Genomic DNA, 14,844 nt, shown 5'->3' on the forward strand with positions numbered 1-14,844 from the left:
GTCTCTAACCCCCCTCCCTCTCTCCCCTTCTCTTTTCCCCTCCCTCTCTCCCTCTCTTTCCTTCTCTTTTTCCCCTCACTCTCTCCCCTTCTCTTTTCCCCTCCCTCTCTCGTCCCTTCTCTTTTCCCCTCCCTCTCTCCCTCTCTTCCCTTCTCTTTTCCCCTCCCTCTCTCCCTCTCTTCCCTTCTCTTTTTCCCTCCCTCCCCCTTCTCTTTTCCCCCCTCCCTCTCCCGTTCTCTTTCCCCCCTCTCTCTCCCCTTCTCCCCCCTCCCCCCTTCTCTTTCTCCCCTCTCTCTCTCCCCTTCTCTTTCTCCCCTCCCTCCCCTTCTCTTTCTCCCCTCCCTCTCTCTCCCCTTCTCTTCCCCCCTCCCTCTCCCCTCTCTCTCTCCCCTTCTCTTTCTCCCCTCCCTCCCCTTCTCCCCTCCCTCTCTCTCTCCCCCCCCTTCTCTTTCTCCCCTCTCTCTCTCCCCTTCTCTTTCTCCCCTCCCTCCCCTTCTCTTTTCCCCCTCCCTCTCTCTCTCTCCCCTTCTCTTTTCCCCCCCTCCCTCTCCCCTCTCTCTCTCCCCTTCTCTTTCTCCCCTCCCTCCCCTTCTCCCCTCCCTCTCTCTCTCCCCCCCCTTCTCTTTCTCCCCTCTCTCTCTCCCCTTCTCTTTCTCCCCTCCCTCCCCTTCTCTTTTCCCCCTCCCTCTCTCTCTCTCCCCTTCTCTTTTCCCCCCCTCCCTCTCTCTCTCTCTCTCTCCCCTTCTCTTTTCCCCCCCTCCCTCTCTCTCTCTCTCTCTCCCCTTCTCTTTTCCCCCCTCCCTCTCTCTCTCCCCCTCTCCCCCTCCCTCTCCCCTTCTCATTCCCCCCTCCCTCTCTCTCCCCTTCTCTTTTCCCCCCCTCCCTCTCTCTCCCCTTCTCTTTCCCCCCTCTTTTCCCCCCTCCCTCTCTCTCCCCTTCTCTTCCCCCCTCCCTCTCCCCTCTCTCTCTCCCCTTCTCTTTCTCCCCTCCCTCCCCTTCTCCCCTCCCTCTCTCTCTCCCCCCCCCTTCTCTTTCTCCCCTCTCTCTCTCCCCTTCTCTTTCTCCCCTCCCTCCCCTTCTCTTTTCCCCCTCCCTCTCTCTCTCTCCCCTTCTCTTTTCCCCCCCTCCCTCTCCCCTCTCTCTCTCCCCTTCTCTTTCTCCCCTCCCTCCCCTTCTCCCCTCCCTCTCTCTCTCCCCCCCCTTCTCTTTCTCCCCTCTCTCTCTCCCCTTCTCTTTCTCCCCTCCCTCCCCTTCTCTTTTCCCCCTCCCTCTCTCTCTCTCCCCTTCTCTTTTCCCCCCCTCCCTCTCTCTCTCTCTCTCTCCCCTTCTCTTTTCCCCCCCTCCCTCTCTCTCTCTCTCTCTCCCCTTCTCTTTTCCCCCCTCCCTCTCTCTCTCCCCCTCTCCCCCTCCCTCTCCCCTTCTCATTCCCCCCTCCCTCTCTCTCCCCTTCTCTTTTCCCCCCCTCCCTCTCTCTCCCCTTCTCTTTCCCCCCTCTTTTCCCCCCTCCCTCTCTCTCCCCCCTTCGCTTTTCCCCCTCCCTCTCTCTCTCCCCTTCTCTTTCTCCCCTCCCTCTCTCTCCCCTTCTCTTTTCCCCCCCTCCCCTTCTCTTTCTCCCCCTCCCTCTCTCTCTCTCTCCCCTTCTCTTTTCCCCCCTCCCTCTCTCTCTCCCCTTCTCCCCCCTCCCCCTCCCCTTCTCTTTCCCCCCTCCCTCTCTCTGCCCCCTCCCTCTCTCTCCCCTTCTCTTTTCCCCCCTCCCTCTCTCTCCCCTTCTCTTTCCCCCCTCTTTCCCCCCCCTCCCTCTCTCTCCCCTTCTCTTTTCCCCCCCTCCCTCTCTCTCCCCCCTTCGCTTTTCCCCCCTCCCTCTCTCTCTCCCCTTCTCTTTCTCCCCTCCCTCTCTCTCCCCTTCTCTTTTCCCCCCTCCCCTTCTCTTTCTCCCCCTCCCTCTCTCCCCTTCTCTTTTCCCCCCTCCCCTCTCTCTCCCCCCTTCTCTTTCCCCCCCTCCCCTCTCTCTCCCCCATCCCTCTCTCTCTACCCTTCTCTTTCTCCCCTCCCTCTCTCCCCTTCTCTTTCCCCCCCTCCCCTCTCTCTCTCCCCTTCTCCCCCCTCCCTCCCCCTCTTTCTCCCCTCCCTCTCTCCCCTTCTCTTTCCCCCCCTCCCCTCCCTCTCTCCCCCCTTCTCTTTCCCCTCCTCCCCTCTCTCTCTCTCTCCCCTTCTCCCCCCTCCCTCCCCTTCCTCTCTCCCCTTCTCTTTCCCCCCCTCCCCTCTCTCTCTCCCCTTCTCTTTCCCCCCTCCCTCTCTCTCTCTCCCCCCTTCTCTTTCTCCCCTTCTCTTTCTCCCCTTCCCCCCTCCCTCTCCCCCCTTCTCTTTCTCCCCCTCCCTCCCCCCTATCTCCCCTTCTCTTTTCCCCCCTCCCTCTCTCCCCTTCTCTTCCCCCCCTCCCTCTCTCTCCCCCCCTCCCTCTCTCTCCCCTTCTCTTTTCCCCCCTCCCTCTCTCCCCCCTTCTCTTTCCCCCCTCCCTCTCCCCCCCTCCCTCTCTCCCCCTTCTCTTTTCCCCCCCTCCTCTTTTTCCCTCCCTCCCTCCTCTTTTTCCCTCCCTCCCTCCCTCCCTCCCTCCCCCCTTCTCTTTTCCCCCCTCCTCTTTTTCCCTCCCTCCCTCCCTCCTCTTTTTTCCCTCCCTCCCTCTCTCCCCCCTTCTCTTTTCCCCCCTCCCTATCTCTTCCCTTCTCTTTTCCCTCCCTCACTCACTCTTCCCTTCTCTTTTCCCTCTCTCTCTCTCTCCCCTGCCAGAAAGAGATAAGCCTTACATTCCATCCCGATTTTAATCACAGTCTAGACCACCTTTCTTCCTCTCTTTCGTTCTGTCTGTCTGTCTTTTCTGACGTTTATTGGAGAGGTTTGACTTTCTCAGTGAGGCGTACCTACAGTGTGATAAGAAATACTGTAACTAACTCTGTGAGAGTGACACATAACTTCAGTATCAGTATCGTGTTAAGCCGGGCTGAGGACAGTCAGATGTCAGGGAGTAATGATTCTTTATTAACACATTCTCCAATATTCATCTTTGCTGACACCTGCATATTGATTTGTGTCAGAAAAATAAGCAGCTCAGAGACTCATTGTATTTCTCTCTGAGAGAGAGAGAGTAAGGGAGGGAGGGAATATGCTTTTCTAAAGTATGAGAAGAGGCTCCAATCTTTCCCTGGTCCTAACAAGCAGCATGTGGCTAGGCTTAGTGACCTCTGACCCCGGTCTTTTTTTTTATTTTATTTTTATTTTATTTCACCTTTATTTAACCAGGTAAACCAGTTGAGAACAAGTTCTCATTTACAACTGCGACCTGGCCAAGATAAAGCAAAGCAGTGCGATAAAAACAACAACACGGTCTGCTGCTGTCTTACTGGCACCATGCTCGAAATTCTCACCTCAAAGAAAGGGAGTCTGTACCTACACATTACACAATGTCTGTGTTGGTTAAAACCGTCTCCCTGTACCCTCACTGTCTGTGTTGGTTAAAACCTTCCCCCTGTACTTTTACCGTCTGTGTTGGTTAAAACCTTCCCCCTGTACCCTCACCGTCTGTGTTGGTTAAAACCTTCCCCCTGTACCCTCACCGTCTGTGTTGGTTAAATCCCTCCCCTTCAAAAGTGTCACAGTGTGCAGGCCAAAAAAGGCCTCTTTACACAGTGATGAGATCTGTCCTGTTGTATTCAGATCATTATAAACACACACCCCCACACCCCGCCTGATGGTCAGATCCTTCCTCTACCCTCCCGTCTCCCCATCCAAAATAAACACATTCCTGGCCTTGTTTCCCAGACGCTTTATTTGAAGCGTGTGTGTGTGTGTGTGTGTGTGTGTGTGTGTGTGTGTGTGTGTGTGTGTGTGTGAGTATGTGTGAAGTCAGATCAGACGTACCAGAGCTTCCCAGATAAGTTGTATTTAAAAAAAACTTGTGTCTCCCTCTCTCCATCTCCCCCTCCATCCCACTTTTTCTCCATCACCCTCTCTCCATCTCTTTCTTTCTCCATCACCCTCTCTCCATCTCTTTCTTTCTCCATCACTCTCTCTCCATCTCGTTCTTTCTCCATCTCTTTTTTTTCTCCCCTCCAACTTCCATTTACATTTTAGTCATTTAACTTCCCTCTTCTTTCCTTTCCCGCTTCAAATAAAAATATGTTAATAGACTAATGGACACAGACATACTCTCTCTCTCTCCCTGCCTGCACCCCCAGGGGTTTGTCAAGTAATCTGATCTCAATATCTGAGGGCTACGTCACCCCTTTGTATAGTTTGTATGCATGTAGGAAGGGGGATACAATTCCAGATACTCTCATTCACCTCAGCAGTATGCTGTCAGCTTAGCTAATGCCCCAGTCACTACTCCCCCAGAGGCGAGATACAGGAACCCACACACACACGGGAGAGATAGAGAGAGTAAGGAGGGTGGGCCAGAGAAATGGAGGTGGAGAGAAACAGAAGGAGAGAGGGGGAAAGGAGGGCAAAAGTGAGAGAACAATGAAGATTGAAGAGGAACAAAAAGCAACACGTCAGAAAAGACTGAGGGCCTCAGTTAGCATCAGAAAATGGCACCCTACTCCCTATATAGTGCACTATTTTTGACCAGGGCCCATAGCGCACTATACAGGGAATAGGGTGCCATTTGGGACATAGCCTCAGTCTTCCCCACTCCTAACTCCTACAGCAGCCTCAGGTCTAGACAGGTTTTAGGGACTAATCCCTAGGTAGTGTGTGTGTGTGTGTGTGTGTGTGTGTGTGTGTGTGTGTGTGTGTGTGTGTGAGAGAGAGAGATTTTCCACCAAAACCTTCATTCAACCACACCTTACTTAGTAGGTCAATAGGCTGTATGTATGGTAGGGGTGTGTACATTGTTTATTTGGGTGGTATGTGCACGTTCATGAAAAACTTGCCCCAGGCGTTATCAGAGAGGATACTGTAGAACAACAAGTTAATCTGCTCGCTGGTAGAATAATGCTTCCAAAAGACAACGTCTGGACCCCAAACTGGATGTTCTTCAGTTGTACATTCAAATTGTATGGATGGAACACTAGAACGACCAGGTTCAAACTGCCACATCCCCAGCCACTAAAACAACCCTACCCTGTAATAATGAAGGACACAAACATACAAAACCACCTACTAACCTGCCAAGGGACTTGGATGGACAGATTGCAGGGGTGTCATATTGTTTGTCCAACTTCTTTTCTCTTTAGAGCTGGGAGTGTTTTTATTGTTGTAGTAGCTAGCGGTTACCATGTACTGCCTGGAAGTCAGGTTTCAACATTCTCTTCTTGCTCCAAGAGGCTGATATTGTGTGAGAACAGTGTCAGTGTGTGTGTGATTCCAAAATCATGATATAGTCAACTATTGTTCTATCCAACATAACCCTTTCTATCATTCTCAAACACAAAAGAATAAAAAAAATGTTTCACGCTCTTAGTATTTCTGGACAATGTTACAAAAACAATATGTGGAATGTAGCTGAACTGGCAGAGGTCTGGCGTTCAATCATTAACTACTAGAGTGTTGTGTTAAAGCTGAGAGCTTTTCTGCTCAACAGAATTCTCAACACTGTTCTAGAATTTCCAACACTGTTCTAGAATTTTCAACATTGTTCTAGAATCTTCAACACAGTTCTAGAATCCTCAGACAATAAAGACATCCCCAGAGTTCTGAGTGCCCCCATCCTTGTTGACATAGCTGGTGGAATGAAAGAGAAATCTCACTCTATCCTCACGCTCTCTGCTGAGTAAAACCACTCTACAGCCCCAGGGCTGGGATCTGAAGCAAATAATGGAGGGATGAGACAGAGAGGGGCCTTCTTTATGTATCTCTATCCCAAATCAAATACAATTTTATTGGTTGCGTACACATATTTTGCAGATGTTAATGCAGGAGCAGCGAAATGCTTATGTTTCTAGCTCCAACAGTGCAGTAATACCTAACAATGCACACAAATCCAAAAAATTAAAAGAAAGGAATTAAGAAATATCAGAACGAGCAATGTCAGAGTCCAGGATATAAAAATACACTGAGTGTACAAAACATTAGGAACACCTTCCTAATATTGAGTTGCACCCCCTTTTGCCCTCAGAACAGCATCAATTCATCGGGGCAAGGACTACAAGGTGTTGAAAGCGTTCCACAGGGATGCTGGCCCATGTTGACTCCAATGCTTCCCACAGTTATGTCAAGTTGGTTGGATGTCCTACAGTGGTGGACCATTCTTGATACACAGGGGAAACTGTTGAGCTTGAAAAACCCAGCAGCGTTGCAATTCTTGACTAACTCAAACCGGTGCGCCTGGCACCTACTACCATACCCTGTTCAAAGGCACTTAAATATTTTGTCTTGCCCATTCACCCTCTGAATGGCACCACATGCACAATTCATGGCTCAATTGTCTCCAGGCTTAAAAATCCTTCTTTAACCTGTCTCCTCCCCTTCATCTACACGTTTTGAAGTGGTTTTAACAAGTGACATCAATAAGGGATCATAGCTTTGACCTGGATTACCTGGTCAGTCTACAGTGAAGGAAAAAGTATTTGATCCCTTGCTGATTTTGTACATTTGCCCACTGACAAAGAAATGATCAGTCTATAATTGTAATGTAGGAAATAGTAAAAATAAAGAAAAACCCTTGAATGAGTAGGTGTGTCCAAACTTTTGACTGGTAGTGTACATAGGGCGGCAGTCTCTAAGGTGCAGGGTAGAGTACCGGGTGGTAGCCGGCTAGTAATAGTGACTAAGGTGCAGGGTAGAGTACCGGGTGGTAGCCGGCTAGTAATAGTGACTATGTTCAGGGTAGAGTACCGGGTGGTAGCCAGCTAGTAATAGTGACTTAGTTCAGGGTAGAGTACCGGGTGGTAGCCGGCTAGTAATAGTGACTTAGTTCAGGGTAGAGTACCGGGTGGTAGCCGGCTAGTAATAGTGACTAAGTTCAGGGCAGGGTACTGGGCAGAGGCCGGTTAGTGGTGATTATTTAACAGTCTGATGACCTGGAGATAGAAGCTGTTTTTCAGTCTCTCGGTCCCAGCTTTTTATTTCATTTGTATTTAACCTTTATTTAACTTGGCAAGTCAGTTAAGAACAAATTCTTATTTACAGTGATGGCCTACCCCGGCCAAACCCGGAGGACGCTGGGGCAATTGTGCGCCGCCCTATGGGACTCCCAATCACGGCCGGCTTGTGATACAGCCTGGAATCTAACCAGGGTCTGTAGTGACGCCTCTAGCACTGAGATGCAGTGCCTTAGACTGCTGCGCCACTCGGGAGCTTTGATGCACCTGTACCGTCTCCACTTTCTAGATGGTAGCTGGGTAAACAGGTCATGGATTGTGTGGCTGAGGTCGTTGATGATCTTCTTAGCCTTCCTGTGACACCGGGTGCTGTAGATCAGGGTTTCCCAAACTCGGTCCTGGAGGAAAACACAGTGCCACCGACGCTGGCCACCGCCGCTCATGAGGACTGTGAGCTCTCGTTCTCCGTGGCCGACGTGAGTAAGACATTTAAGCGTGTTAACCCTCGCAAGGCTGCTGGCCCAGACAGCTTCCCAAGCCGCGTCCTCAGAGCATGTGTAGACCAGCTGGCTGGAGTGTTTACGGACATATTCAATCTCTCCCTATCCCAGTCTGTTGTCCCCACTTGCTTCAAGAAAGCAACAACAACGAGGCAGCCTACAGGGAGAAGGTGAGGGCCCTGGCGGAGCGGTGCCAGGAAAATAACCTCTCCCTCAACGTCAACAAAACCAGGGAGCTAATCGTGGACTTCAGGCTACAACACAAGCCAACGATGGGACAGAGAAAGGGGTGCGTCCCAAATGGTACCCTATTCCCTATATAGCCCTATGGGCTCTGGTCAAAAGTAGTGCACTATATAGGGAATATGATGTCATTTGGGATGCAAGCATGATTCCTGCTACAGAATTGGTGTGGTTCATCAAATAGTCTCTACCAGTCTGCAGCAGGCCTAGAGCAGAGATCAACTGTACAGGGCATGGTCAGGACAGGACAGGACAGGACAGGGGAGGGGAAGGCGGGGTGTGTGTGCGTAAGAGAGAAAGCAGGGTGTGTCTCTGTTTTCGTTGGTTCAGGGAAGGGCATAGATAGGGCAGTGAGGCAGCGTGTGATTTATTCCACTGGAAGAGAGGGTGTTAATGTTACCATGGTGTTAATGTTACTATGGTGCTGTTACCATGGCGCTAAGGTTACCATGGCGCTAATGTTACAAATGTGTCTCTTTAGATCAAAGGGGGACTGATTGGGGCAGTGATGGTGGAGTGAGTCTTGGATAATCTGACTTTTATGAGAAAGAGGAGGGAAATGGCCTAACCTTCACCTTCACATATCACCACCCGGGACCTTCATCTGGCATATCAGAGTCTATCCGGTGGGTGGGGGGATAACAAGTGTTGTTTCCTCTCAACACGTGTTCATTATGTTGCTACATTATATAGAAGGCAGAGTGAGGGAAGGAGAGAGGGGGAGGGAGGGAGGGAGGGGGAGAAAGAGTAGAAGAGGGAAAGGGTGAAGAGGGGAGAAAGAGAGGTAGAGAATTGGGGTGAGCAAGGGAGCGATGAAGAGAGGAGTAAAAATCAAAGTGAGAAGGAAAATAGAGAGGGATGGGAAGAAAGTTAGAGGGAGAAGAGAGAGAGGGGGAGAGAGAGGGAGAGTAGAGAGAGACAGAGAGAGAGGGGGAGAGAGAGGGAGAGTAGAGAGAGACAGAGAGAGAGGGGGAGAGAGAGTGGGGGAGAGACAGAGAGAGAGGGGGAGAGAGAGACAGAGAGAGAGGGAGAGACAGAGAGAGAGGGAGGGGGAGGGGCGGCAGGTAGCTTAGTGGGTAAGAGTATTGTGCCAGTAACCGAAAAGGTCGCTGGTTCTAATCCCTGAGCCGACTAGGTGAAAAATCTGTCGATATGCCCTTGAGCAAGGCACTTAACCCTAATTGCTCCTGTAAGTCGCTCTGGATAAGAGCGTCTGCTAAATGACCAAAATATATATATATATATATATATATATATATATATATATAAAAAGGGAGAGAGAGTGGGGGAGAGACAGAGAGAGAGGGAGAGAGAGAGAGACAGAGAGAGTGGGGGAGAGACAGAGAGAGGGGGAGTAGAGAGAGAGAGGGTGAGTAGAGAGAGAGAGGGTGAGTAGAGAGAGAGAGAGAGAGAGAGAGACAGAGAGAGTGGGGGAGTAGAGGGAGAGATACAGAGAGTGGGGGAGTAGAGGGAGAGATACAGAGAGAATGGGGGAGTAGAGGGAGAGAGAGAGAGTGGGTGGTTCCCCCAGTCAGTGAGGGGGTGTGTCTCAGTATTGTCCACATTCCTCTATTTAACCCCATTCTGAAACCTTAGGACACACACACAGGAAGAGTGTGTGCAGATGTGCGTCCCCAGAAGACGACAGGCCCCACATATTGGATGCGTCCCAAATGGCAGCCTATTCCTTATTCTCCTTAGAGGAATGGACAGACTCAAACCACTGCATTCCTCTCCAACCCTACATCACTTCACCCCCTTCTCTCTGTCTCCATCTCTCCTCTTTTAGGCGCTACCCCCTCACTCACCTTCTCTTCCCCTCCCTCTCTCACTCTTTCTCTGACCCCCTCTCTCTCTTATTCCACTTCTTATCAAATGAGTGATATGATCATCTATCCATCTCACCTGGCCAGTTCCATTAGAGTGAGTAGCAACCAGCACCTGATCTATGCAGATATGACAACAGACGTCCACACAATGGCTTTCAAGCAATTTGATCAGGCTCCTACTGTATTTAGATGACCTGTGGGGCTCTTGGTGTGTGTGTGAGCGTTTTGATCAGGCTCCTACTGTATTTAGATGACCTGTGGGGCTCTTGGTGTGTGTGTGAGCGTTTTGATCAGGCTCCTACTGTATTTAGATGACCTGTGGGGCTCTTGGTGTGTACCTTGAAGCTGGTCAGCTCCAGCTTGGTAAAGCCGTGGCTGTGGATGATCTTCATCTGTTTGACCAGAGTACTCTTCCCACTCTCTGCTGCTCCTGAGTGGGACGGAGGGTATAAGAGATGGAGAGAGAGAGAGAGAGAGACAGAGAGAGACCTGATAATATAACACTTGAAATGTATTTTTGAAACCTTGAGTGCAATATTTACTGTTAAATTCTAATAGTTTTTTGTTGATGTTGTTTTGCGTCTTCTCGCTTTTGTTTATATCAGTTGCTTTGGCAACGTAAACATGTTTCCCATGCCAATAAAGCCCCTTTGAATTGACTTGAGAGAGAAAAAGAGATGGAGAGTTTCTTACATTGTATTACAACAAGTTCAAGGACAATGCCTTTATGTTGTAGCTTGGGTCCAAGATCAGTTTGTGCTGTGATTGGACAATGACCATAGATAGGAGAGTTGGCAAGACAGCATAAAACATATTAAGTGTTTCCCTTAAGGAATCATTTTCCCATAATTAAGGGAATTGTTTAAGGGTGTTGCATAGAGCCACTCAAACATTTCCTTAGGTAAGGGCATCATTTAAGGCTTTTACAGTAGTTTGAAGGCATGTACAACAGAAAGTGTCTCTGGTTACCATGGAGACGACCTGATTCACTGACAAGTCTTCAAAGAGATCGCATTAATTTTGGGAGATCGCAAAATAGAACTTCTACATTCAAGACCAGAGAAACAAATAGATTCAGAAGACAATAAAACACGTTTATTTTAGTTATTTTTTTCTCAACTTGTTTCTATGACTTTCTAGCACATCAAGCTAACTACAGAGCAGTGGAGGCTGCTGAGGGGAGGACGGCTCATAATAATGGCTGGAACGGAGTGAATGGAATGGCATCAAACACATAGAAACCTTGGGTGTTTCTCAAAATGCATACTACCGTGCTCCGAGCACGCAAATTGGAGCACGCAAGGGTCGGAGTATGAGTCCAAATCAAAGTATGCGAAACGGAGCATGGAAGGCTTTTCTTGAATGGGTACTCAGTTTGTACATCTTTTGAAGCATGCATCGATGCAAGCTTCAACAGAAAGCAAAGAAATATGACGCAACCATGTAAAAAATGAAGCAAAATGTATTTAAATCAATGGCGGACATTATTTGAGCTGAAGCGAGAGAACACACACTCCGACTTCGGAATGAAATGTTGCCTATTCACATCTCATATGTTGCCTGACTACAATATTTTATCTTGTCACGTTAATAAATACATGCTGTGTTAATTTTGGCATGTTTACCTGCCTACATATTGTAGATCGCAAGCCCATAATAAGTCAATAGGGCTAAATGGCTAGCTACTAGTACTGTTGGCTAGCCAGATAGCCATGAAGAATTGACATTACTGTACCTTGCAGAACTTTAGTTTTAGGTCATTTTTGCCTGTTAAACTATCTGGTTAGCTACATTATTACAATTCACATATAGCTAGCTTATAGTTAAAATGTTTGCTTTGTGTATATCTTGTTTCGTCTCTATTGACATTGTCCTGGCTGGAAGAAGGTTCAGTGAATGGGTAAGTCCATAATCAAGTCAATAGGGCTGACTGGCTAGCTAGCTAGCCACGAATAATTGGTAGCTAGCTAACTAGCTGCCCACGAAACATTTACATCTACCTTGCATAACATTAGTTTTAGATCATTTTTTGCCTGTTTAACTAGCTGGCTAGCTAGATTACTACGATTCACATATATCTAGCTGATAATTATGAAGTTAAATGTTTGCTTTGTGGTGTAGCGTGAGATAATACAGTTGGGAGAGTGTCAGTAATGCTCAAATCTAATGTTTTATGCGTTCTCCACACTCTCGTCCTCACAAGAATGTACTCAAGAGAACGTTCTCAGAGAATGCACTCAGAGCGTGGAGCACGGTAGTATGCATATAACACTCCATGTGTTTGACACCATTCCACTCCAGCCATTACCACGAGCCCGTCCTCCCCAATGAATGTGCCACCAACCTCCTGTGGTACAGAGTATGTAGCCAGCTAGCTTTGTAGCCATGGATTGTGCAGCTACCTAGCTAGCTGGTGGAAGTTTTCCTTTTGAAACCAGGGCAAAGGAAAGCAACATTCACCTTCAGTATGGACATTGATATCCATACTGAATGAAGCACTTAATGGACCTCAGGGGCAACCTTAACTTTTTCACTTAATGTAAGGGGGAAATTTGCCTTAAAATGTTTTGTGCAAAAAACTTTAAGGGAAAAGATATGGGGAAAATGTACTTAAGATGTTTTATGCAACCGGGCCCAGGGTGTTTATCTTACTCTTGTTAATCTGATCACAAACCACATTGGCCTCTATCTGCACTGTGATTCATTCACTGTGACTGACCAGAAAGAATGTTTGACCATTGTGTGGAAACGCCTGCCCTGCACCCTTTAAGCTCCTCACCGTGTTCTGTTTAACCAATCATTTGATCTAGTATGGGTCTTTTTAGCTCTTCACTATTGTACCAATAGCCTCATTTGAGCTAGAAGTGTGTGGGGCTTTTTAGTTAATGGACATAGGCTAAACTTCCAACGGCGTTGTGCAGGCCTACTGTCATAACTTGGGGCCAGGAGTATGACCAGTTGATCTGACCAGAGAAAACTCGGCTACACAATACAGAACAACGTCAAAATACTCTTCTGCCAAAGGGGGAATATTGTCCACTAACTATTAGTAATACTACTACCACACAGAGAGAGAGTAGAGAGAGTGACATTTGAAATGTATCTAATCCTTTGAAACTTGTGAGTTTAATGTTTACTCTTCATTTTTGATTATTTCGCTTTTGTTGATCTATTTCACTTTCTTTGGCAATGTAAACATGTTCCCCCATGCCAATAAATTCCTTTGAATTTAATTTAATTGAGAGAGAGAGAGACTTACCGAGCATTAGTATTTTGACCACGTTCATCTCCCTCTTGGCATATTCATAGAGGTCCCGGTCTATTTTAGCGCTCTGAATCTTCGCCTTCTTCCCCTCCTCTGTTAGGTCTTGTTCTGAACTGAGACACAGTCCCATCTCGGCTTGCTCATCTCCCCGTTCACCGGACACGCACGAGCTAGAATAATACCGGGGAAGGGGGATCCACTTTAGGGATCAGTTACCGTGGTTGACTGTGATAGTTGACTCGAGAATGTTTATCCAATTTGGTTTTGATGATAGCTTTTTCCTCTTTTGATGTGTCACATTTTGGTGTGGTTTTCTATGCCAAATGTCTGCAACAATATGGCCAAATGTTCTGTCCTATTCCTTTTTATGACAAAATTCAGATAATCAAGGAAAAAACGTCCTTGAATCGGTTCGCATAGGAAGCGCATGTCCATACGTTGTTACATGATGCGGAATCGCCCGCGATATCCAATCGAAAAATATGAAAACGTTTACCCACTCACTAGCCAAAAAGGTGGCTCGTTACCCAACCTTCCCAAACAACCACCTAGTCAACAAGTATATTGTGAATACTTCCTTGTTGTGTTAGACACAAGAGACAAACAACATTTTCATAAAATAGATGGCCAGTGAGCGCAGCTATAGTAGGCTACTGAATCCCAACTCCCGAAAAGTGTTCCCACCTAGTTAACTTGGGACGGGAGATCCCTCCCACGCAGCCTGGTCTCATAGACTCCCACGGTATTTCAGCATTGGAAAAGTTTCAGAAATCCCGTGGAAGTGACGTTTCGGCAGGAGAAATTGACGCCTGAGTGAGTGCTGCCATTTCCACTGTATCCACAAGGTGCGTTACTATGAAACTAGCAAACTGCCATGATAATCATTGGTTTGAATATGTCACTGTCGCCAACAATAAGCTTTCACGCTCACCAACGCTTTTTTTGCGAGTCGCGCCTCAAATCCTGCCAAGCGCGTGGGTCGAGGATTAGCTACCCTTTGTGTTCCTAATGAGTTGAACGTTTCACTGTTTTTTCATTCAAGAGACTCGAGCGGTGGCCTCATTTCGACAGCTCAGCGTAATCTGCGACCGCACACAGCCCCATCAACCACCGGTCTAGTTTACCGGTTTTTCCGCGCGACATGCTGACCTAAACGGTTGTTAATCAGTTGGGTATGGGTGGTATGATTTGAGTGGATGTAGACATGTAGTTGACCCCGTCAGAGCTCTGATGAAAAGCCACAGACAGCTTTCTTTTTTAAAACTCTTTCTAAATAGTATAGTTTAAAGCCCCATGCAGTCTTTTTAATTTTAAAATCATCACTGTATGGCTAATAAATCACTTTATTTTTTATGAAAACTCATATATATATATACACACACTACTGTTCAAAAGTTTGGGGTCACTTAGACATTTCCTTGTTTTCGAAAGAAAAGCAATTTTTTGGTCCATTAAAATAACATCAAATTGATCAGAAATACAGTGTAGACATTGTTAATGTTGTAAATGGCTATTGTAGCTGGAAACGGCTGATTTCTAATAGAATATCTACATAGGCTTACAGAGGCCCATTATCAGCAACCATCAATCCTGTGTTCCAATGGCACATTGTGTTTGCTAATCCAAGTTTATCATTTTAAAAGGCTAATTGATCATTTGAAAACCCTTTTGCAATTATGTTAGCACAGCTGAAAACTGTTGTGCTGTTTCTTTCGAAAATAAGGAAATGTCTAAGTGACCCCAAACTTTTGAATGGTTGTGTGTATATATATATGTATGTGTGTGTATATACAGTTGAAGTCGGAAGTTTACATACACCTTAGCCAAATACATTTAAACTCAGTTTTTCACAATTCTTGAAATTTAATCCTAGTAAAAAGTCCCTGTCTTAGGTCAGTTAGGATCACCACTTTATTTTAAGAATGTGAAATGTCAGAATAATAGGAGAGTGATTTATTTCAGCTTTTATT

At 47.2% G+C, this 14,844-nt stretch overlaps 1 protein-coding gene across 1 annotated transcript in view; it reads right to left on the reverse strand.

Annotated features, from left to right (window-relative positions):
- gnav1 (guanine nucleotide binding protein (G protein) alpha v1) overlaps positions 1–13,587 on the reverse strand; it is a 38,092-nt gene extending 24,505 nt beyond the window's left edge. Inside the window, exons 1-2 of the mRNA XM_084195375.1 lie at positions 12,869–13,587; positions 9,948–10,039 (exon numbers count right to left, since the gene is read on the reverse strand). Of these exons, the coding sequence (XP_084051501.1) occupies positions 9,948–10,039; positions 12,869–13,004 (228 nt within the window). The 5' untranslated portion in view covers positions 13,005–13,587. The remainder of the gene's footprint in view (positions 1–9,947; positions 10,040–12,868) is intronic.
- Between the last annotated feature and the right edge of the window lie 1,257 nt (positions 13,588–14,844).

Source organism: Coregonus lavaretus (assembly GCF_964263955.1).
Source record: "Coregonus lavaretus genome assembly, contig: HAP1_SCAFFOLD_666, whole genome shotgun sequence".
Taxonomy (NCBI): domain Eukaryota; kingdom Metazoa; phylum Chordata; class Actinopteri; order Salmoniformes; family Salmonidae; genus Coregonus; species Coregonus lavaretus.